This window comes from Poecilia reticulata, chromosome 2 (assembly GCF_904066995.2).
Source record: "Poecilia reticulata chromosome 2, P_reticulata-male-v2, whole genome shotgun sequence".
In the NCBI taxonomy this organism is placed as follows: Eukaryota; Metazoa; Chordata; class Actinopteri; order Cyprinodontiformes; family Poeciliidae; genus Poecilia; species Poecilia reticulata.
In genome coordinates, this window is record NC_088831.1 from 35,361,411 (window position 1) to 35,385,806 (window position 24,396).

Consider the following 24,396-nt stretch of genomic DNA (forward strand, 5'->3'; position numbering starts at 1 on the left):
ATACATATATATCCGTGCTGTAACTTGATAAAAGAAGACAGGTAGATCTTCTTTTGCAGCCCACGTTTATTTTACAAGTTCCAAAACAATTCAGTGAGCATTTTTCTTTTGCTTTGGTTAAAGTGGGTTAAGGCAAAATTCATAATCAGTTATTGGTGAAGCTTTGTTAAATAAGGTAATAAACATATAAAGGCAAAATAAGAAAAAATCTACCACAGACGGCACAGATCTTTAAAAGCATGTTAATTTAAGAACATTAGTTTTTCTATTAAACTCTAGTAATTGTATATATTAATCTTATCACTCAATTTATTTTAGATGTTTAAAATAACTATTTGTGAATCAAATTAACAAAAAAAAAAAAAAAAAAAGAAAAAAAAACTGTTAAGTTTGTATTAAAAACTTTTGAGACGCTGTCACTGTTTCCAACTGGAGTACAGCTACAGAGACAAAACTTAGGATGTTTTGCTATATTTTCTTTGTGTGCCTGGTGAAGAGAAAACCATTGCAATTATTTCCCATGCAGCGTTGAATATTGTTGTGTCCTGGTTTGGCATATCACCATCCAGTTTTAGAAGCATTTCTCTGACAGACAACCCTTTGCTTTTTCTCTCCCAGTTTTACTGCATCTCAGGATAATGTTCCCAAATTGCCAGCCATAACACAAACTTATCCTGTTATTTTGGCAAGTGTATAAAATATTAACACAGATAATAACATGATACATTGCATCTACACGCACGCGCAGATGCACGCGCATGCAGATTAGGAGAGGTTCCAGCTGAGCTTCCTCATTAGCTTCTCACTGCATACACACACGAATCCTAACACAGACCCCTGCACCCCTGCTGTGTCACAGTGATGAAGAGGTCTAAATTATTGATGCATCTCCATTTAATGGGATCCCTTGTGTGTTTGCGTGAGTTAGTCCCAACCTTGCTCCGACCACAGCTTAATACCTGAGAGAGTAGTTTGGTCAATCAGCTAATTTTGGGATACTTGATTGGGTGGTCCAGATCCTAAATCAGAGTCAGCAGCAATCCAAGAAAGATTAAGAAGTTTGTGCAAAGGACTGTGACATTTAAGAGCTCAAAACTGGGATTTTCTTTGCATCTTCATTACACTGTAATTTAAAGTGAGACTTTCTTGCTGAAAGTACTGGTGAAGGAATAGAAGGGTCTTTTGGCTGAATATGTTATAATGCAATAATAATTTAATTTCACTTTAGTCCCAGCAACAAATTTATCAATCTCTTGGTTCTCTTTCAATGAGTTACCTCTTGTTTTCTTTGTTGCTGAGTTTTGAAAGATGTATTTCAGACTATTGGTGGAACACAGTATGTATTTGTAAAATATATAACTTTCTAAAGTAAAAACATGAATCTAAAATTTTATATCTCCACAGTTATGTTTCAGTATGAATTTCTCACTAGAGAATGTTGACGGCTTTTTTGAAATGCAAGGGTTTAGGGAAGGTTCTACATTTGTTAGGGGATAGTTTCTCAAAATCGGCAGTCCAATCTGGATCTGGAACAAACAGCAAGCACTCCAGAACCGGTGGGAAGGAAATATTCAGTTAAAGTTAAACCAACAGTGGTGTGGTAGAGATCCGAACATAGTATAGTGCTCAGCCAACACTAGCGATATGTGGCTACAAGTCATATCAAAACAAACAGAAAGAAAGTTAATGTTAGCCTAGAGTCTTGATGAACAAGTCTCTGTGCAAAGATCCTCAGTAGACTAAGATGCATGCTTGCTATTTGTAGTAGTATATCAATTTTTTTTATCAAATTATAAAAAATGTACTACTGTGACTCTTTGGAAAAGAAGTTGTCTTGGAATTGCAAGATTTTAGGTTCGCCTTAAGTTCCCCCTGTCACATGTCGATGTGCCCCTGGGCAAAGGCACTGAACCCCATATTGCTTACTGATCAAGTATACATGTAACAAAGTTTATCAAGTTTACACTTGTAATTTTGATTGGCATCTGGACCAGCCAATAAAAGTGCATAGCAGATTTTAATGCACATACAGGCAACACTTCTAGTCTTTTCCACACCAGTGGTGGGACTCTTTTTTTTTTTTAATCATAAATAAAGAATCCATCTACAGCTGAGGTGGCATCAATACACACTTTCAAATAGTTTTTTTTTCTATTTAAAAAAAAAGCTTCAATACAGAATTACTACTTTATTAGATTTTACAAAAATACTGCTTTATGCATCAGTTTCACTGGAAATGACCCCCAGACACTAGATAGAAATCAAACATACTAAAACATTTTTCCCTTTGACTGTATTGTCATTCAGTTCTGAAGCTTCCATTACTTCCTTTTGACAGGGTTGGGAAAAGTCAGCATTTTTCCTCATTTGTGTTGAAGGGGAGAGAAAAGAAGAAAACACATTTTTCACCAGCGTCTTTTTAATACTGCTTAAGAGCCTTAAATGAGATCCGGCTTCAAACCGTGAATGATATTTCTTCAGTTGCTCATGGATTAACGTAAACTATATTTCTCTCTTGACAGGCATGGGGTGAAGAGAGAAGGTAAAATGCTTTCGGGTTTTACAAGTTTTTTTTATCCATTTACAGTGAAGACATCCTTTTAGGAGAAGCTCTATAACTGCAAAATGTCAGACAGCATTTGCTAATGCTATTTGCATTTTTTGGACTAATTGCATTTGGTTGTATTTAGATTACGGTTTAGTTTTAGATGCCTCAATTTAACATTCTGACTAAGAAGCATACATTAACACATTTCTTAGCGCATGCAGTGACAGTAATTTACATACACTCATCGTCGGCATGAATGTCATATCAATTCGAGGCTTTTAATGATGCATTCTTTTTCCAAGATGGATGAATTATAAAACATTCCATTTTAATTGGCTGCACAAGTTTTAATTTAATGCTAGTTTTATCCTATTTACACATGGTCTAAATTGAGCATACATGCTCAAATATGTACATAGACCCCCACGAAACTTTGGATAAATGTCCCTTAGGAAATTGTAAAGAAACCATTCTATATTTAGCCATCAACATGCCCTGTGGTAATTATAACTTTTTGACCACTGTTTTGTCAATTAGCTGGTTTCCTGACATGGATCTGGCTTTTCAGCAGAGTCATTACATTTTCAATAGGTTGCCAAAAGCAAACCGGTTGCTATGTGCTTGGGGACACCGTCTTTTTGTGCATGATTCACTTTTACCTCAGTGGTAAAGATTGGTAAGAGTGACCTAGGAATCATAAAGATTTGTCTGTTACAAACTGGAAGATGATAAATCACCAGAGAGACTGTCCATAGATGTGTGAGTGTAACACCTTTGAGATTAAGCTCTGAGTTTACCCAGCTGAAGAAAGTAAATGCCTTCTGAAGAAAGATTTTATGGTTGGACCAGACAAACATGGAACTATTTGAGCAAAATGACAAAAAAACATGTCTGGAGGAGTCATGATGAGGCTCCTAAACCTAAAAATACCGTAGCTATGGAGCATGGTGGAGCCAGCATGATACTGTGCATCTTGAAATTCTTTATCTTAAATCGACAACCAAAAGCTTAGACTCAATTGAGCATTCTAACTCAACAACAATCCACAAGGCACATGAGAACCGGTTTTGGCCCAGCTAGAGCCAGCTAGCATTTAGCTGGAAGAGCATTGACCCGACCTCTATAGAATATGCATAGGCTGGGTTTAAAAGTTAAATATGTAGGAGTAAAGTGATCTATCTAACTGAAGTCTAAAATTTGTAATAAGAAAAGTTATGAAGCAAAATTCCTAAGCAAAATTAATTGGGAGGCTGTGTGTTTACATATTTAAGTCTCTGTGTATAATTTTGGCCCTATGTGGAGTAAAGAGAATCCACAATAACATTAAACTAGAGCTCCTATCTAATTATATCACATGGAAAAATGCATAATTAAAAGTCTTTCATTAATACATAAACTACATGTTGATTGTGTATGCAAACTTCTGACCAGCACTGCCGTCATTAAACAGTCTGAGTGAAATTACTCTGTTCATATTGTGTTATCTTTCATATCAAGGGGTAACATAAGAGTTTTAGAATCGGATGCATTTGCCTTAATGAGGTTGTTAGAAATAAGTTTAGTTTTCAATACTCATCATCATGATGATTCCTTTGCCAAATCCTCTTGTTTTTGATCAATCTGAACCATTAGGATTCCACTTTTCTAAATTTAGCAGAAAACCAAACACAGCTGATACATCCCACCTGAGGCCATTTCGTTTTGGCGATCAAAGATTACAGGAGAAATGTGTCTTTTTTTAGCAGACAGATAAATGATGATAAATACAGAGTGGAACAGGTGTGCTGCTGCAGTGTTACTGTTGCTTTCACAGCTCCTTTGTGAGTCAGTTTACCTCGACATAAAGAATGGGGAAGATGCCAATCTTGTCTCCCAGCATGCCTTCTGCCCAGTTCTCATCTACGCGTCTGATTACTGTCAGAACCTCGTCCTGGAGGGAAAGGAAAAGAGTGATAGCATACAAACATGCACAGTGAATACTGGGAACGCACCATGATTGAGCCAACAATATATGTTTCAGAATAGGTCTCATCTGGTCTGACTTTTACAAAATTATTAATTATACAAGAATGAATGTATTAGAAATTCAACATTTGCATTAAATGGTAGAAAAAAAGTCACATGTTAAATGCAGTAGATGTTTTTATTATATGCCATCTCTTGTGCTATAACAGTTTTGTTTGTTTGTTTGTTTTGGCATGGACAAGGAACTGGTTATATCAGATCATCTTCAATTAAATAATATGCAATTTCAATTTCAGGCAATCAAAAGCTTAAACACAACTATTGATGGTGTGAATGAATGTCAAAATTAATTTTGAAGCTTAGCTGTTCTTTTCCAGAGTAGAATAATTTTGTACTAAATTTTAGTGTTCTTTTCTGAAGTGTCTCTTTCTGGCATAGGTTGGCAGAAAAGATGGTGACAGATGAATTCACACTTAACTCTTTTACCCGCAGTATGACTGACATTTAACAATGTTCAAACAATGAGAGCCTTCACTGCTTTCCTCACAGCCAGTGGGAAATGTCCAGCAATTTTTTTTCAAAGCAAATAGAAATTTTGTTGGATTTGAAGCAGAAGAGAAAGTCCAAAAAAAATGGTCACGGTCTAAAGAAAGAAAGAGGGACTTCTGAACAAAGACAGGTAAGGAGGCCTTCAACTCGCTTCCCATTTTAAAGAAGATACTCATGAAATTTGCTTTGCATTTCTTCGGATGGCTGCATAATGCTGCAGTTGGTAGCACTGTTGCCTAGCAGCGAGAAGATCCTGCACTTGAATCCTGACCTATAGTCTTTATGCATGAAGTTTGCATGTTCTCCATGCATGTGTGGGTTCTCTCTAGGTATTCTGGGTTCCTCTCATCACCCAAAAACATGACTGCTAGGTGCACTGGGCTCAATAAATTGCCCTTAGGTACGAGAGTGCAATCTGTTCTGTGTGTCTCTGTGTTGATGCATGATGAACTAGAAGACTGCCCAGTGATTGCGGGAGATGGCAGCAGTCCTCTAACAACTCTGCAGGGATATGTGGGTAAGTATGTGAAAACAGAAAAATTCAGTGTTGTGCTGTTTAGAAGGAAGTCCCAGAATGTGTTGTTGTCTTGGATTATAGACGCGTCATCCATGTGCGAATTAGCTTAAAGTCATAAACTGATAACCAGACATTCACCTTCAGGAATTTCTGGCAGAGAGCACAATGTAGAGTTCTGTCAGGAAATTGTTTGGATCCTGAAGCAGCAAATAGTCCTAGACCATCATGAAGCCACCAAAGAGCTTGACTGTTAGTACTCGAAGTGTAGTGGGGTGCACAATTTCCACAATGCACCACTTTTTGCCAGTTCACAGAAAATTTACCCAAAAGTCTCGAAGATAATCATAGCATGCATAAAGAGCAGGCGACTCCTCATTCAGTATTTTCTCCTTCTTTTTCAAAGCAGCTCAAACAAAAAGAGGTATTTATTCACAAATCTTGCCAGCTAAGACAATGACACATATTGTTTTTATCAAGTCAAGATATCAATCACTTCTTTTGTACACAGTGTGGAAACTGTCAGATCTCAACCTGTAAGGTTTCGATTAGCTTTCCTTTACGCTTACTTAATCTCAGGAATAGATTACATTCATTGCTTCCCAACACACGCCCACATAGTGCTGCTTTCTCTCCTAACGTCAAGGCCTTGGTAAGGCCATTACAGGGTGGCAGTGATAATGCTGTTAAATGGCTGTATATTAGTCATTCTGAGTAATTACCTCTCACACTGAGAAAACAATATCACACTCAATGGTTCTGCATGACAACACAAATATAGCACACCATGTGTCTCTGAGTGAGTTTATGGGCTTAATGTAATATTCAGTCATAAACTTGTTGATTAGCTTAACCCTAAAATGAGAAATGGTGTGAACTATTGATGGCTCATTGTTATCGCTTAATCTGGATAGGAATTGTCTCAATTCAACTGCACAGGAGTCAATAAATGCTATAATTTATTAACCTGTTTCTTCTCATCAATCTCTAAAATGTGGAAAACGGAGAGCACAAAGCTTGTTCACAGAACAGGAAGCATTCATATTATGTTATACTTTCCAAGAACCTTATTCAACAAAATACTATTGAAGGACTGCACATCTCTTACCAATCCCTTTTCTTATTATTTTATTTTATTCCTTCTCAAGATTTACTTTCCCAATGTCAGATTTGTTGGATAACTTAGACGGAATAAATGTCACGTTATGTTTGGGGAAAAAAAGCAAAAATAACAATGTAAACATCTGAAAGCCACTAATCACCGTTTGGTTGAATTTTCCTTGATACAATTTCAATAAAAAACAGTTGTTTGTTGCAGCTTCTGTCTAAATAATAAATGCTAAAACTGTATAAGGAAGAGTCAAAATTCACAAAATTATATGCAGTAGTTATTATTTATTCCAGTGAATAGACCAAAAAAATTGGACAGGGCAAAATATTTTTCCATATTTTTAAGTCTTATTATGAGGCTGGTAGAGTTTTGGCATGTAGACATAAACTATTTAAATATGAGCACAGAGTAAATCAGCTGCCAGAATCTCCCTCCAAAACATCAAAGTCTGTCTTAAAATCAGCTTCAGCCAAATCCTTTTGGAGCGTGGCGAAGAGCAGCTGCCTCCTTAGTGATTTTTTTCTTCACATATCGAACACTTCACGGCAAACGTATCACTGTAAAATTCTGTCTACTACTAGTTACAATAATATTGAAACTTTTTTAAAACTTTGACAAAAATATATTTTTTTATAATTATCAAACCTAACAGATTAATAAGCAGAGTTATAAGGCATAGGTTGACTCCGAAGGACCTACAGAGATCTGCTTCAGGTGGCACAGTCTTTCAAAAGGACAACTATTATTTGTGCACTTCTTATTTCTGTTTGCATTTTGCGACACACAACGTGAGGGGAACAGCAAACATATGGAAAAAGATCCTCGAGTCAGAAAAAAAAACAAAGCAGAATTTCCTGGCCTACATAGAGGCTATATAGCCTGTATATGAGTAACCCTACACATCACCCTGAACATATCATACCCACAATAAAACAAGGTAATTACAACATAATGCATAGCATGGAATGTCTCTCTTTAATAACGGCAGGAAAGCACAGTAGATAATGGGTTGGATGGAGCTAAAAATGGGCCGTTCCTTACAGAGGTAATATTATGAGTTTTCTGGACACATAGTGTCGTTTTATGACACAATCAACCTGAGTAACTGTGTCTCCTCAGGTTGATAAAAAAAAATGCTATATATCAAGCATGACTTAAACGAAATTTGAATCTGTAATTTGACACCTTGAAATTGAGTATTTTGCAAAGAAGAATAGCCAAAAGTGTCAGTTCAACATGCTACAGGGATGAGGACTTACCACAAAATATTTAAAGCTGCAACTGCAGCAAGAGGCAGTTAACAAAATACTGTCTCAGCAGAGCTAAATACAAATCCAAACTACACTTCAGAGACTTGAATGTGTAGAAAGAAATTAGAGGTGTCTAAATGCACACAACGTTGTGGCTTTAGTGTGACACAATCTGGGAAAGTTCGAGGTCTATGTATACATTTACAAGGTTGTTTTACAGTTTAATAATCTACAATGTATGAATTGCAATTGCTAGCCAGCAAATCGGGTTCTTTCACTCTGAAGAGGCTTCTGAAACACAGAGTCATATCTAATAAATTATTCATCAAACAAACAATCAACCAGCCTGGTTAAACTCTTCAGGTAAATGTTTGCTTCTATAATCTTGCACATCATTCCCTAACATGTCCTCTTTGATTTATCAGTCTAAGCCACATATATTCATCTGGTTGTCTCATGAAATACCGTCGCCCTACAGGTGGATGTGTCAAGTGTGCGTATGTGTGTTACCTTGCTGAAGGCCAGGCAGTCTTTATCCTGGTCTTTGTCTTTGACCTCAAAGTCATACAAAGCTTTGCCTTGAGGTGGGGTTTGACTCAGGGGACGCAGCAGCTGGATGTAGCTAGCTGGCAAGAAGCCATGGCAACCATTAAGCTCCCCGTGGTACCAGTTGTCATCCACCTTGCGCCGCAGGATGATAATATCACCCTTGGAAAACTGTAAGTCGCCTGGTTCCTTGCCTTCATATGAATAGAGTGCTTTACCGCAAGGCAGTGCTGGGATATTCTGTGAAATATAAACACATAAACACACCTTTCATTCAAACAACCTCTTGAACACACATCAAAACCAGACAGTAAATGTGCTTTTACTACTTTATTGTATTGATGGTCAACATGTTCATAGTGTTAAAAGTGTTTTGTAGTGGCCTGGAGACAGATTGAAATCCAAACTTTTCAGGTTAGAGTGAGAAGTTGATTGTTTTAGACAAATCACTTAAAGGAAAAAAAACAACATATTTTAGTATCAGAAAACCTATGAATCTGTACATTATGACAGATAAACAAAACAGCCATTTAACTCCTGCATTCTAAAACAGAAGAGCTTTCATGCAAGGATGAGAACATCCTGTCTTTTCTAACACCATCATCAAACAGAGAGAACATTTGCTACAAAGATCAGCTAAGCAGGAAATGTAAATGAGCTACATGGAGGTAAGCAGGTGAACAGGTCGGATTTCTCTGCTGGAAATCCCTTCTGTCCCTGGATTATCTTACAACTTGAATCTTTAAGCCAAGAGGAGAGAAGAAGGCAGTCCACATTGATTTCACAGCTACTACAGTTCGCCCGAGTGGGGAGTGACCAGCCAGATTACCAAGGTGACTGCTGGTGTTGTGAACTTAATATTTATCTGGTTACAAAATATGTGCTTTTCAAAAGTCTCAACTTGTTATGTGTTGCCTATGAATGCAAAATACCTGATATTGTTTGTGGACCACCTTAAAAAGCTAATCACAAAGCTCTCGCTGCTCATTCCTTGTGTTTATTCATAAAAATTATTTGCAGAAGCGACTCATTTTCCTTTTGTCCGAGCACAGACGAATAGAACATCTGACTACAGATACCATCTGACTATTTAAACCAGTGGTCCCCAAACTACGGCCCGCATCCGGCCTGCCTCCACATTTGGTCAATCTGAACAATACAAAATTCAGATTTTTTTTTATATCCGGTTTGTATGTGGATTTTTCTTCAACCACCAGGGGGCTCTGTAGCAGGAAGTGTGTCCTGTAAACTGTGGGTGTTTTGTTTTACATGGCGCATTGTTGTCATCTGTTGGACTTTTAGGGAACTGCTTGACTTTTATGTTATTTAATCAGTACGGTTGTTTGCTAGCAGTAGAGCAGATGAACACACGTTTGTTATGAACGCCGCATTCCAGGTCGAATTCTTCGAAGCAATGCCTGTAAGTAGCAACTTATACTTCAAAACTTGCCTTTATGTTAACATATGAGGAATTCATATGTTAAAGTTACTTTCCCTCAATGGAATATATACTAGTCAGTCCCAGTGACCGTTTCACTAACGGTTTTTACCCATGTGCTTTCTGGGTAAAAATCAATCGAGAAACACGTGCCCCCCTCGTCAACAATTTCTGGCAGCGCAGGTGATAAACGTGTAACACATTTTCTGTTACAAACTGAGTCCGGCCCCCCACCAGAGAAGGGAAAAGTTATGTGGCCCTCACAGGAAAAAGTTTAAACCATTCTTTCAACGACTACATGTGTAGCATTGACATTAAGGAACCCTTTAAAACAAAACATGTTATGAAAAAAAGTAAATGTAGGTAGTTTAAAGAAATAGAGAGGTACGAGAGACAAGATTTTGATACATTTCCACATGACTGACAAGCTTTCTTATATTGTTGCCTTTTCTGTAAATCTGTTTTTATAATTTCTATGTATTGATAAGTACAGCATACTACGCTATCTCCTGAGGAGATGAAAGTTCAACCACTTCAGCTATCATTATTTAATTTCTATTACGTAAGTACAGTAATGGGACGGGATGGTTATAGCGCTCAAGAGGAGTGCTGCAAATTTCAGTTGGACAGCAGGGAAGTGAGGAGGGGGGCTGTCCCGTCAGACGATCAGTTTCCAATAGCACACACACACACACGCACACACACACATCCACACACGCACACACAAAACTCTAGTAAAAGCGCACACCGGGTCAGTGCGACCCCACCACACCAAGCAGAGAGTAAAAAAAATAAAAAATTGTGGGGTTTAAATGACCCCATCTCTTAAGACTGTGAGAAGGTTGCAAATAGCACCACAGATTTATCACACCATATTTTATCAAACAAAGATGAAGCCAAACTAAATATATTCTCCAAAAGTATTCCCTATAACCAGGGATACATAGAAAATGCATGTGGAGAAAAGTAAAACCTGCAAGTCTGCAAGTCACTGCATGGTATTTCTGGTGACCGTTGTCTGAAAAAATAGGAGTTCTGACACCTATACAAATCAGACTAACAGTGATGATCTGGAACCAGAACAGAAAAAAAACAAAACATGAATGTAACAGTTTCAAATTAATAGTTTTATGAATTACAGCAGTGGTCCCCAATCCTCTGTCCATGGACCGGTACCGGTCCGGGGACCAATTGGTACCGGGCCGCGCAAGAAATAGTGAAATATTTACGTTTTATGTATTATTTGAGTCTGGAGGATCTTTTATTTTGAAAATCCTTTAACCGGATTCTCTCGGTTACTTGCGCGCCAACACTGAGCCCACAAGCAGCAAAATGAGTAAGAAACAGATCAGATGTCTTTGTAAAGTTTCTTTGCAAAGGGGAAAAGGCCCAGAGAAGAGACAGGAGCTTTAAGCTGTTTCACCAGGGAGAGACCAAGCAGGCTGTGGATATAAGCAACACTTCGGGTGTTGTTGTCTCCCAGGGCCATGCAGAGACCACTAAGGGGGCAGGTGCTCAACAAAAAAGGGCACATCTAACCGCATTCTAGGACAGAATATTAACAAAGCCTCTCAGCTTTCAGAGTTTAATAAACAATGATAAATTACAAAAATGTGACATATACAATGAATAATAATAATAATAATAATAATACCAAAAAAAATAATAAAAATTTGACCAAAAGGGCACTTGGGGGCAAAGAGCAAAAAGGGCAGGTGCTCAAACACCCCCAGCTCCCCCCTCTGCATGTGCCTGGGTTTAGTTAATATTCACCCAGTTGAATCGTGTATCCAGATCCCATCACACATAAAGCAGATAAATGCATCTAACTTTTTTCTCCGTAGTCACAAAAACCACTGACTATGGCCCCAATAACTTATAATAAATGAAATTACAACTCCACTTAAATTACCAACACTTCACCTGCTGTGGTCTGATCGCAGATTTACAAATTCCTCCTGGTTGTATCTTCAGAGAAATCTGCGCTGGTTCATCGGGCAGTTGGATCTGCCTGATCCAAACCGATCCATTGAACTTTATTTTTTACCCTGTGCGGCCCGGGCGTGCGAGGATTTTTTAAAAATTATTATTATTGTTTTTGCTGGTTTCACTCCCCGAAACAGACAGATGTTATGTCTACCGCGCTTCTGAGCGCCGCTCACTTCAGCTCCATTAATTAAAGCCACTGGGTGAGTTAAGTTTAATTCTTTGCAGCGGCAAAGCCGCGTCCGCTTTGGTTGTGCAACCGCAGCGCACTGTGCATGTTACGATCTAATTAACTTGCGCACCTTCATTTATTTCCTCAAGATAAACTGCCGGCTCCTCTGTTTAGACTATAAATGGATTCAACATTGCATTCTCTTTAGTTTTCTCTGTTCTGTATGTAATGGAGACTGAAATTAAACGCGCTATTTCTACCAAAGTTGTTGAATGGGCTTCCTAACCAGACGCTCCAAAGCGTCCGGTCCATAACTCTTCAACACGCCGCCAGCTCCCGGTCAGAAAGACGCATTTAGTTCAGTATCCATGAGATGATATTCAGAAAGGATTCTTTTATTGATTGATTTTAATTGGCTCTGCGATTAACTCTTTGTGTAAAGTGTGTAAAGAGGGTGCTAATTATAAGCTGTCAAATGACCGACGGGCTTTAAATGTTTCTGTCGTTTAAAAAAAAACCAAAAACGGTCAAAACGGGAAATATTCCGCTAACGCGACCTCTGGGCCGCATGTAACGAAGCACAGCACGTGGCGCTACACCGTCCGCCACCAGGAGGCGGCACCCTGCTACAGAGCCAAGTTAGGCCGGTGGAAACACGGTCACTCCGAAATAGAGCCGAGCCGATTAGTTGAAGTAGAGCCGGTGGAAAAGGGGCAATAAAAAGTCACCAAGCAAATCAGAACAGCGGAGAGGACTTTACAGAATGTCGCCAGTTAAAGTCCATGAGTAGGAGGAACAAAATAAGACCAGCAGAGGGCGGTGTTGTCACTTAGAACAGAATGGAATGGGTCAAACACGTCACAGGGTCCGAGCTGCGTCACGTGTTCCCTCATGACGTAATTATTCTAAGACTTAAAAGAATTAATTGGTCGTTAGTAGAGCTGTTGCCTTGCAGTCAGAAGGTTGTGGGTTCGATTCCCAGTACCGGTCTCTCTGCATGGAGTTTGCATGTTCTCCCCGTGCATGCGTGGGTTCTCCAGCTTCCTCCCACAGTCCAAAAACATGACTATCAGGTTAATTGGGTTCCCTCTAAATTCTCAGGTGTGAGTGTGTGTGCCTGGTTGTTTGTCCTGTCTGTCTCTATATGTTCCCCCTGTGACACGCTGGCGACCTGTCCAGGGGTGTATACCCGCTCGCTCCCGAGATGTTCAACTGGCGAACGATTCGGAGTAACGTTTCGGCCGAAACGTTACCCCCTGTGGGGACACCCCACGGGGGAATTAAGGGAAAACTGGATGAATGTGGATGAATGAATGTTTTACCTCACATTCAAAAAATAACATTTTTCAGATAAAAATATTTACGATTGTTTTTTATACAGTAAATTCCATTTCTGAATTCCAGTCCTGACACTATGAAAAACAAAATATGACTGTGGAATCAAAAATAAAATATAAGTAAGAGTGAAGTAAAGTAGACTATAAGTAATAAGAGGGCCATGCAGAGACCACTAAAGGGGCAGGTGCTCAAAATAAAAGGGCACATCTAACCGCATTCTAGGACAGAATATTAACAAAGCCTCTCAGCTTTCAGAGTTCAATAAACAATGATAAATTACAAAATTGTGAGATATACAATCAAAGCTAAGGGAAATCTCTATACAGAGCATACAACTATGCATATGTAAGATATTTTATTAGTAATTTCTTTCTGCAGGTCTATTTTGTTATAGGAAAGTATTGCAATATTCAAACCCGCAATTTAGCAAGATATGTAAATCAGTGCTGGACCAGACATATTTTGGCTTTACAGAATTACACTATTAAAAATATAAACAAGGGCACAATGCAACCTTTTAGTGGACTGTAATCTATATAAAAAGAGCTGCCTGTTTGCTGCAGTGGAGATGAAGACGGTCGATTCAGGAAAGCAGAGCTGCATCAAACTTTAAGGTGGAACTGCAGAAAAACGAAAAAACAAAACAAAAACAAAAGCAAACATTGACTTGTTAATGCATGTCACCATGAGAAAAGCCTACTGAGTTTTGCTTAAAAAAACTTTTTTAAACATTTAAATCCAGTGGTGGAGAAAGTACTCAAAAAATGTACTTAAGTAAAAGTACAAATACACAGTCAAAAATGTACTCAAGTAAAAGTGAAAGTACCACAATAACATTTTACTTAAGTAAAAGTAAAAAAGTACTGGCTTTTAAAAATACTTAAGTATTAAAAGTAAAAGTACTTGTTGAATGCATTACCTAATCGCTAATATCATTAAGTGTGCCTATCGTATTTAATTTTAATACATCAGAAATGTGCCATTTTAATTAACACTACCACAGATTAAACTTGTTCTTATTGTGTTTACTCTCTGTAACAGTTTAGACTTAGATATGTGATTCTATGGATCATAATTTCAGGGATGGAAACATCTTGTCTCCTGTCCTGACATAGCATGAACTTCATTAGTGATATTTATTTAGAAAGAAATCCAACTGAAAGGGGATTTAAAGAAGGTGAGGGGAGGCAACCAAGGAGCCATGTAGCAGAGTTGTAGTCAAGACCACCGAACCCGAGACCAAGACCAGTGCCCCGTGCTAAATGACACAATAAAATTAAGTTTACCTATCAAAATTGGTTCTCAGATTGATCTGAAAGATCCACATTCCCATAAAAACACCTAGATATTAAATACTTAGAGCTGAAATATATTTAACCAGTATCAATTAAAACTCACTTCATTCTGTTTTGCTTTCATCGCTGTGCTACAATCCGCATAGGTCTCCTGCCATCCCTAGAAAAATAACGCCCTGGGAGGTTGCCCATATTGCACATGTCAGAAACCACAACTGAAACATTGCAATTAACGGTAAATATCGTTCAACTATGAACACTGTCCAACGGCGCAACAAGTAACTAAAGCAGAATGAGCACCGTGACTGTTCTCACCCTCCCTCCCACTGCGATGTTTGCCACCATGACAGGAGACGAAATCAATCAATGAGCAATGAGCATGCTCTGTGTTCATACGTTCAACTTTTACTTATTCAGCGATTAAATAAATTTGTGTATATATATATATATATATATATATATATATATATATATATATATATATATATATATATATATTATATATGTCTACTGCAGTGTACACAAGAACAAAGAACGGCTCTAAGTGCTCTAAGTGAAGCTTCAGTCCTTAGGACTTAGTAAAGATCCGTCCAGAAGAATCGGATCGTTCCTGAATGTCATATCACTATATTGCAGACTTTGGTCACAGTGTTGTCCCATATATGCGACACCTCAGTCAACACACAATAATTCAGCGCATGAGTGACAACTTTTTTTCATCGTAGATGCAACATGTGTCTCTGTACAGCTAGCTTTGTTAGCATCACGTCCACAGCGCTTACCTTTCTTTAAGCTTTCCTTCGAAGTGACGCTAAAAGTTGGACGAAGTCCCCACCGTCTGTGAAAGCGAAGCGCTGCTGATTGTACATGTCGCCATATCTATGATTTATGCAGCGCTATTATATTACTGACGATTAGACAGACATCTCCTCCCGCTCAGAGGAAACTACTGTGCATGTCTGGAGCTCCGCGTGCGAGTAAAGGGGGAGCCGATGGGTGACAACCAGTGGTGGGAAGTAACGAAGTACAAGTACGTCGTTACTGTACTTAAGTACAATTTTCGTGTATCTGTACTTTACTTAAATAGATTTAATAATGGGTACTTTCTACTTTTACTCCACTACATTTTACAGTAAATATCTGTACTTTCTACTTCACTACATTTCTACAAAACTGTCGCGTTACTCGTTACATCCAAGTCACATTGTGTTTTTTTTCCCCGTTAAAATGTGAAGTTCAGGGACTTAAGGTGGCGCCGTAAAATCCAAGCAATAACGTGACTTAGTGTCTGTTGTCACCCATCGGCTCCCCCTTTACTCGCACGCGGAGCTCCAGACATGCGCAGTGGTTTCCTCTGAGCGCCAGTAATATAATAGTACAGAAGCGCTGCATAAATCATAAGATATGGCGACATGTAAAATCAGCAGCGCTTCGCTTTCACAGATGGTGGGACTTTGTCCAATTTTTAACGTCACTTGGAAGGAAAGCTTTAAGAAAGGTAAGCTCCGTGGACGTGATGCTAGCAAAGCTAGCTGTATTGACTGAGACACATGTTGCATCTGCGATGACTGACATGTCGCAGATATGGGACAACGCTGTGACCAAAGTGCAATATGGTAATATGACATTCATGGACGATCCGATTCTTCTGGACGGATCTTGACTAAGTCCTATAGTACTGAAGCCTCAGTGAGAGCCATTCTTTGTTCTTGTAATGCTCTGTGTACACTGCAGTAGCTATTTTATTTCATTAAAATATATTTATATTTAATTGGTGAATAAATAAAACAAGAACGTAGGAACACAGAGCATGCTCATTGCTCTTTGTTTTCATCACCTGTCATGGTGGCAGACGTTGCAGCAGGAGGGAGGATGAGAACAGTCACGGTGCTCCTCCTGCTTGGTTACTTCTTGCTTATTGGGCCTTGGACAGTGTTCATAGTTGAGCGTTGTTAATTGCTATGTTTAATGGTGCAGACAATTATTATTTCTGACATTGGCAATATGGGCAACCGCAAAGGGCGTTATTTTCTTAGGGATGGCAGGAGACCTGTGTATTGTGGCACAGAGATGAAAGCAAAACAGAATGAAGAAGAGTTTGAATTGATACTGGTTAAATTTATTTCAGCTCTAAGTATTTAATATCTAGGTGGGAAAGTAAATCTTTCAGATCAATTTGAGAAGCAGTTTTGATAGGTGCACAAAATTTTATTGTCATGTAGCATGGGGTGCTGGTTTTGATTTGGTCTTGGGTTTGGTGGTCTAGACTACAGCTCTGCTATGTGGCTCCTTGGTTCCATGTCCTCCTCTGCCAGTTGAATTTCTTTCAAAATAAATGTGTGGCAAAAAAAGTGAAGTTCATGCTATGTTAGGACAGGAGACGAGATGTTTCCATCCCTGAAATTATGATGCATAGAATCATATATCTAAGTCTAAACTATGTTACAGAGTAAACGCAATAAAAACATGCTTTATCTGTGGCATATCAGTACACTTAATAATATTAGTGATTAGGCAATGCATTCAGCAAGTACTTTTACTTTTAATACTTAAGTATTTTTAAAAACCAGTACTTTTTTACTTTTACTTAAGTAAAATGTTAATGTGGTACTTTGACTTTTACTTGAGTACATTTTTGTCTGTGTATTTGTACTTTTACTTAAGTACATTTTTTGAGTACTTTCTCCACCACTGGTGACAACAGACACTAAGTCACGATATTGCTCGGATTTTACGGCGCCACCTTAAATCCCTGAACTTCACATTTTAACGGAAAAAAAGAGCAACGCGACTTGGATGTAACGAGTAACGCGACAGTTTTGTAGAAATGTAGTGAAGTAGAAAGTACAGATACTTACTGTAAAATGTAGTGGAGTAAAAGTAGAAAGTCCCCATTATTAAATCTACTTAAGTAAAGTACAGATACACGAAAACTGTACTTAAGTACAGTAACGAAGTACTTGTACTTCGTTACTTCCCACCACTGTTTAAATCACACATTTGTCTCATGAAGTAAATTTTTTTTGTAAAACAAACTTATTTGTGCATGTCAGAAATTTTTTCTTATTATTCTTGTTCACAAGACAAAAATTAGTTATTTAATTTAAAAAAGATTTTTTAAACAAAACGATTTGTTTTTTAAAAAAGGAATCATTACAATTCCAAAAGTTTTGATTACAATTTTATTTTACTTAACTGAGGTTAGTTTTTTCCCCCATTGAATAATTGGGAAAAAAAATTTAACTGCATACTCTGCGAACCTTAAATTTATCTTTAAATTGTCTTACAATAAATGACATATTTCCCCAGTAACAATTAGGAGTAAATCATTTGTAGGGAGCTCCACAAATATTATACAACTCAACTCAACACAACTTAAAGTCTGGGTTGAGTTTTTTCCCCTTCATTAATGACAAACTTTTATTACATTCATTATATCTATCATGGTAATTCACGCGAGTTATTTTTAATACTAAATGAATATCCTTGTTGGACTTATATTTAAGTGTTATTCTCCTTTAAGATACGTTTACCTAACGTCAGAATAAATGTAATGTACATTATGCAGCAAAGGAAATTAGAAGATCGGACATATATTCATTATGGAGATGATCGGTTTTGGACGGGCAATGTGCCTCGTATTGCATAAGTGATACTGAAGAATGACTGATATCATTAACGATACAGGGAAGGAGCTTTTAGTTATCTAGCTTTGCTAGCAAAGTCGTTAGCTAGCAGCTAATAGCACAACAACAGCCTAATGTCTGTATGATAAAAATAGTGAATCGATAGATAAGAACAGTTTCTCCTCACCTGGCTGTCTCCTCCCGCTCAGTAGTTCTTCAGAGAAAGGCAGACGCAGAGGCCTGTCAGTGTCTGTTGTATTTCATTACCTCTCTGCTTAAACCACGACTCCGAGCTGAAGCAGAAACGATACTTCAACGTTTTCTGTCATCTGACAAGTAGCAAGTCTACTCCACTTTATTCACCAAAAACGTTTATTTATTTATTTTTTTATTCACCAAAAACTGTTCTGTAATCTGGAACGTTCGCTACGTTGAGCTCCAGTTAGCCGCCTTATCGCACTGCGCAAGAGGCAACTGCGTCATGCGTCACGGGCAAAAGGTCAAAGGTAACAAGGTGACCGGAGGGCTTATTATGTTGTACAAAAATAAATAAATAAATAAATAAATAAATAAATAAATAAATAAATAAATAAACAAATAAATAATAATTTTAGTACATGTTATGTGTCAGAAGAGGGCTTAGAAAATAATAATACAAAAAAATAAAAATTGACCAAAAGGGCACTTGGGGGCAAGGAGCAAAAAGGGCAGGTGCTCAAGCATCCCCAGCCCCCCCCCCCCTGCACGTGCCTGTTGTCTCCCATCACTCCCAGATGGGACCGTCTTGTTGCAGAGAAACAAGCTCAGGGCTCCCGTTTGTCATTATTGTGAGTTAAAATTTTCATAAAAGTAAAATGTTCGTTTTTGTGGCACATCTGTATCTTATTTTGAAGGGGTATATGTTACCATGTTACTCTGGTCGCGACCAGAGTCGGCGTTTGGGCAATGGTCGAGAACAGATGAGTAGAGCTTGTGAGTCTTAAGTCTGGTTTAGACGGAAAGATTTAAGAATTTTCGGCCGATTCTCCAAATCTTTGTGACCACAGAGCTGATAAAAGTACAACAGGTTCGATCGGTTCGTGTGTCCAAGGCAGGAGCAACACGAACCGATTCCAGTCACGAACATCCCGATTCCAGAGGATAATCCAGTAAAACCCCCAACATAGAGGGAATTTAGAATAACCAAACACGGATGGCGATGTAGAAGCAATAGTGATAGTTTGTGGACTCATTTTAAGAGATAAAAGACGTAACAAAAAGAAAAGGCGGTGGATAAAAGACGACGGGAGCAGCCGCTCTATTTGCTGCACTATTATTTGGAGGTGAATATGTTTTTTTATAGTCAACATTTTTAACTGAATAAACATAATAATGACCTTTAGATTTGATAATAAACATTTCCACATATCATCTCCGATATCCATCGGACTCAGTTGCGCGATATGTCAGCTGTTTGGGATTCCCCTCTGTTCTTACGTCACCGCGCTTTCTGATTGGCTATCTCACATTCAGCAGGTTGTATTCTAGTTCCCAGACAGGAAAAACCCCACAGGTTGCGTTAAAAACTCCATGACAACCCAAATTGGGTATATTCAGGATTTAGCGGGAACACCAACACTGCCGCCCCGCCCCCCCATTCCCCTCTGGGCCGCAGCAAAATTTTCCAAGTCTTGACTGGTCCGCGGTAATAAAAAGGTTGGGGACCACTGAATTACAGTGTCTAGTCATTAATCACTGTGATGAATAACAGACAGACAGGAGTCATAGCAGAAAACTTTTATATCCCTCATTTGGGCATCAATTTGTTAGAAATTCAATCTATTGCTCCCTGACAACTTCTTCCCACACTTCCCTCCCCGCACTAGATAATGTTCTATAACTTTTAACTCTATGAATTCCAATTCTAGATGCAGACTTTGCCTTCACTACTTTTCTCTTGATTACCGATTGTTTTCTGCATTGATAGCCAAGTTCTCTGTTCCAAAGCTAGCAACATCGTTGTTTGACAGCCTAGCCCTCATCATTGATGCTTTCACTTTTTTTTGTTTGAGTGATTGAAATGAATATAATTGAAACTAAAAAGTTGGAAAATATTCCTGTTTTCAATGTTGAGGTAGCGTATTGTGACTAGTTTTCAACCTGAAAGGGGTTGTTGCTTTTTAGTGCTTCTGTCTGACATAGTTATTAATTAAGAGCGCCAGGTGACAGGTGTGCCTTTGACATAAAAGTGTTGCTTAAAGCAGCGCTGGGCCCATTTTGATAGCTCTGCAGATAATTAAAAGCTTTGATGTCTGTAATTAGTGCCATTGGTTTAACATCATGAGTGGTAATTACCTGTCACAAAGGCTGTAATGTGGTTTATTAGATATGAGATTTTGGGTCTTTGCATCACTGTGAAACTGAGAACATACAGTTTACATACAGATAACCCCTTCATCTGTAAATTAGACCAAAAAACAACAAAAAGCCTGGCAGCAAACAGGTTTGGGGGAACGGAAAACAGTGGCAAATGCAATGTGTTTTAAAGTGTTGGCCCTGGAGACTAATTTGTAGAGCATGGATAGTTGGATATTCCCCTCAGTAGCGAGTGAGATATGACTGGTTATTAAAATGTTTGCCAGGTAATTGCTGCTCCCACCTTGGGCCAAACATAGTAATTTTGAAAATGCCAAAGCTGGGTGAAGCATGACTCTCTGGAGTTTCATCAAAATGAGGTCTGCGGTGTGTCACTTATCACATGTCCTGGACTGACAGACACCGCTCCATTCTCTCCCCCCAACCCCCAACCCCCCTCTCCCCTAACAGATATCTCACATTATAAATGAAAAAAATGGAGACAAAGTGAATTTGAGTTGAAATTCTACTTATCCAATGAACACTAAAGTCATTGTCTGTGTAACAGTTGTCTAATGGCTCAATAAAGTCACAATGGAATGCACCAGTTTATTCCTATAAGACACAATGTGGGACACACTCAACCAGCGGGCACAGCATACACACAGGCAGATCCCAGAAGCACAGCTAGGCAGCTTCTCCTGTGTATATTGACAACAAATGGAATAAAGAACAATAAAATTGTGTACAAATCAGCATCAAGAAAATATATTAATGCATAATGCAAAATAATGTTAATAAAAACCAAAAATATAATAGAAAACTCAAAGTTCCTGCTTTATGTAAAATACTGCATAAAGAACCTATTCTAAAACACACTCCTTAAATAAAAAGATATAGAACCACAACATGTAACTGTGTGTATTCAGCACATACCTATAAGACACAGTGTGGGACACACTCAACCAGCGGGCATAGCATCCCTGCGGCCCAAAAAACACATTTTGGAGGGAAAGTTTCAGACAAATTTTATAAGAGTAACAGTTTAATTCTAACCAAACCCAAAGTCTTTAAAACACTTAAAAACAACTAACATTATACTTTTATGGAGCACAAAAACTGTGAGAACTATTTTTAACGTTATAAACATTACAGAGAGAGAGAGAAATAGCATTAGCATAAGCCTTACCAGCAGCGCCGGTGGGCAGCTTCTGCCGGACTGCTACAGTTACGTCACAGAATCGTGCCTAGCGCAACACCAATAACCATCCTCCCAGTACAATAGTTAGGAACCAAAAATAAAACAGTAATAAACAGAAATATCCCTTTGCTGTAGTGCAAAGGCGATACTAGACAATTCAACAAAAAGGTGTTTTGAGAAGGTTGATCAACTATGAAAAAAATCCAAAATAAATTAATTAAATTAACTCTGCTGCATCTGCATGTCCAATTTATATACAAAAGAAACTAAACACAAAGTGCTGAGTATCAGTTACAGAAAAAAAAAAACATTAAAAAGTATTTTTACAAATAGCTCAACAAGTCTGGTACTATTTAGGCATGACAACCTTGGGTAAAAACACATCAATAATCATAAAAATGAATACGATTGTTTGTCCTCTGTGTCTGTGTTGCTTTGTGATGGCCTGGTCCTCTTAATTCCCCAGACTATAAAATAATTTCAAGGAATATTTTCAACAGTTGTCTTTCAAGTAACTAACTGTGGTTCAGTGGGTAGAATATCATCTTGTAATCAGAAGTTGTTCTATCCTTCTCTCTTTAAGGTACAAAATCGGTCTGTTGTACTCACTATATAAAAATAAAAACAGAAAATTATTTAATACAGACAAGCTTTAATGCATTAATGGAGAAGTTACTGTAATTTAAATTATTCAGAACTACCATATTTAGCAAAGAACCTGCAGCGCATTTCTATATTTACTGCACTGTCATCTTAACAAAAATAACTGCTAAAGATCATGTTTAGTGGGTCAAAATTTAAAGACAAATCTGAGCCTGGTATAAGGCAAGAAGAGTATGATTAGGGCATTGCTAAGAAATACTAAAAATGTTATTACAGACATTAAAAAAATGGAAGATTCTGAAAAAAGTGATATTTTTTTTATTTTAAGTGCAAGAAGAATATTTTGATAGAAATTGAGTTTATGTTTCAGAATCTGTTCAATAGGCAGATCCCATGTATGATGTAAGCAACCTTATAAACACAACTGAGGGAACTAATTTGTGTCTGTTGTAATTAATCACAACAGACACAAAGATCCCAACCATGCTTAGCTAGAATTGGCTGCCTAACTGTCTGTATCTCATCTATGTGAGATCTAGCTCTGTGGAGGCTAGAATACAGTGACAGCAGCCATTGCACAAATGTTGTTTGTTTTCTGGCTAATAGAACAACTGGTAAGCATTAAAATGGCCTTCCTGAAACAGACAGCTTTGAAATTATAAGCTTGCTTTTGTGTACATCTGTGCAAAATCACGGCGCTATTCTCTAAAAAAAAACATGTTGAGTTTGTGCGGCAAGCCTGCTGTTGTCTCTGCTCAACATATGTGACACACAAAGAAGGGGAATCATGAGAAAAGCAATAAATTCATTAACAACATGAGTTCACTAGTTGGTATTTAGAATTTTCCATCAAAAGGGGATGTAGTCACACAAACTTTCTACCACTATTCTCCGGAATAGAAGAGGCTGTTTGTTGTTCTAAGCTGAGATAAAAGCTAAAGAAACAGTGACATAAAGAATCTCATCACAGTACACCTCACTCACCGCCACAAACACATGGCTCAGCACACACTCTATATACCCAACATGTTCTTAAAGGCAACTAGTGCAGAAAGGTGGGTTATCTTAAACAAGGTTCGGGTATACAAACAACAGAGTGCAACAAAAAGGACAAGAAAAACAATTGATCTTCTCTTAGAGAAAATAAATACAACACACAATGTACACACACACACGCACGCACACCCACACCCACACACACACGTAGACGCTTCCTCATTTCATAGCCATATACAGGTTGATACTCCCTTGATGCTGCACTGAAGAGAACAACCTGAGGATTCAATGCCTGAATAAGATCTGTGTTGACGCAATGAGAAGAAATAGTCAAAAAAAAAAAGAGAAAACACAGATTTATAATGTTTTTGATGTTACCAACACCGACTATAATGTGTCTGTCGCATGAGAACTGCACACACTGCACCACAAAAATCTAAAGAATTAGCTCTGCATGTCCAAGAACCTATCCCTCTGCACATTAGTTCCCAACTTCAGCTGTTTTGCTTTGCATTTAAGGCTGTCAAAAACATTTTGATGTCTGGAGCCATTCTCGGTTGATAAGTGCCAACCTGTCCAAAAAGTTCACACTGTTTAATTTGAGGGCCTTATAGAGACACTTCAAGTTCTTCCAAAAACAAAAAAAGAAAACAAAACATTTCTGTAGAGATATCTCTTTGTGTACAAGGGCTTTCATGTTGTCACAAGAAAGAGATGTTCTAGAGCTGTGAAGTGCTGTGAGCAGGCGCTGCTCCATCTGTGCCTACGCAGGGTGCATTTAGGTACATTAGATCTACGACACCTGTGTTTGGGAAGAGTAGTGACAAGCATGCACAAAAAACCAGACATTATGCAAAGTAAACGCAAAAAGGAGACCAAAAATGTGTAAAAAAAGTTATATTTTTAATAGGGAATGTACCTACT

The 24,396-nt window shown here is 38.1% G+C and overlaps 1 protein-coding gene across 3 annotated transcripts in view; it reads right to left on the reverse strand.

Annotated features, from left to right (window-relative positions):
- LOC103461410 (E3 ubiquitin-protein ligase SH3RF3) overlaps positions 1–24,396 on the reverse strand; it is a 121,544-nt gene that overhangs the window by 31,061 nt on the left and 66,087 nt on the right. For 2 of the 3 annotated variants that reach the window (XM_008403716.3, XM_008403713.3), the window contains exons 2-3: positions 8,448–8,723; positions 4,383–4,478 (exon numbers count right to left, since the gene is read on the reverse strand). The exons of the other annotated variant lie outside the window; for it this stretch is intronic. In XM_008403716.3, coding sequence (XP_008401938.2) covers positions 4,383–4,478; positions 8,448–8,723 — 372 coding nt within the window. The remainder of the gene's footprint in view (positions 1–4,382; positions 4,479–8,447; positions 8,724–24,396) is intronic. 3 annotated transcript variants of the gene reach the window in all.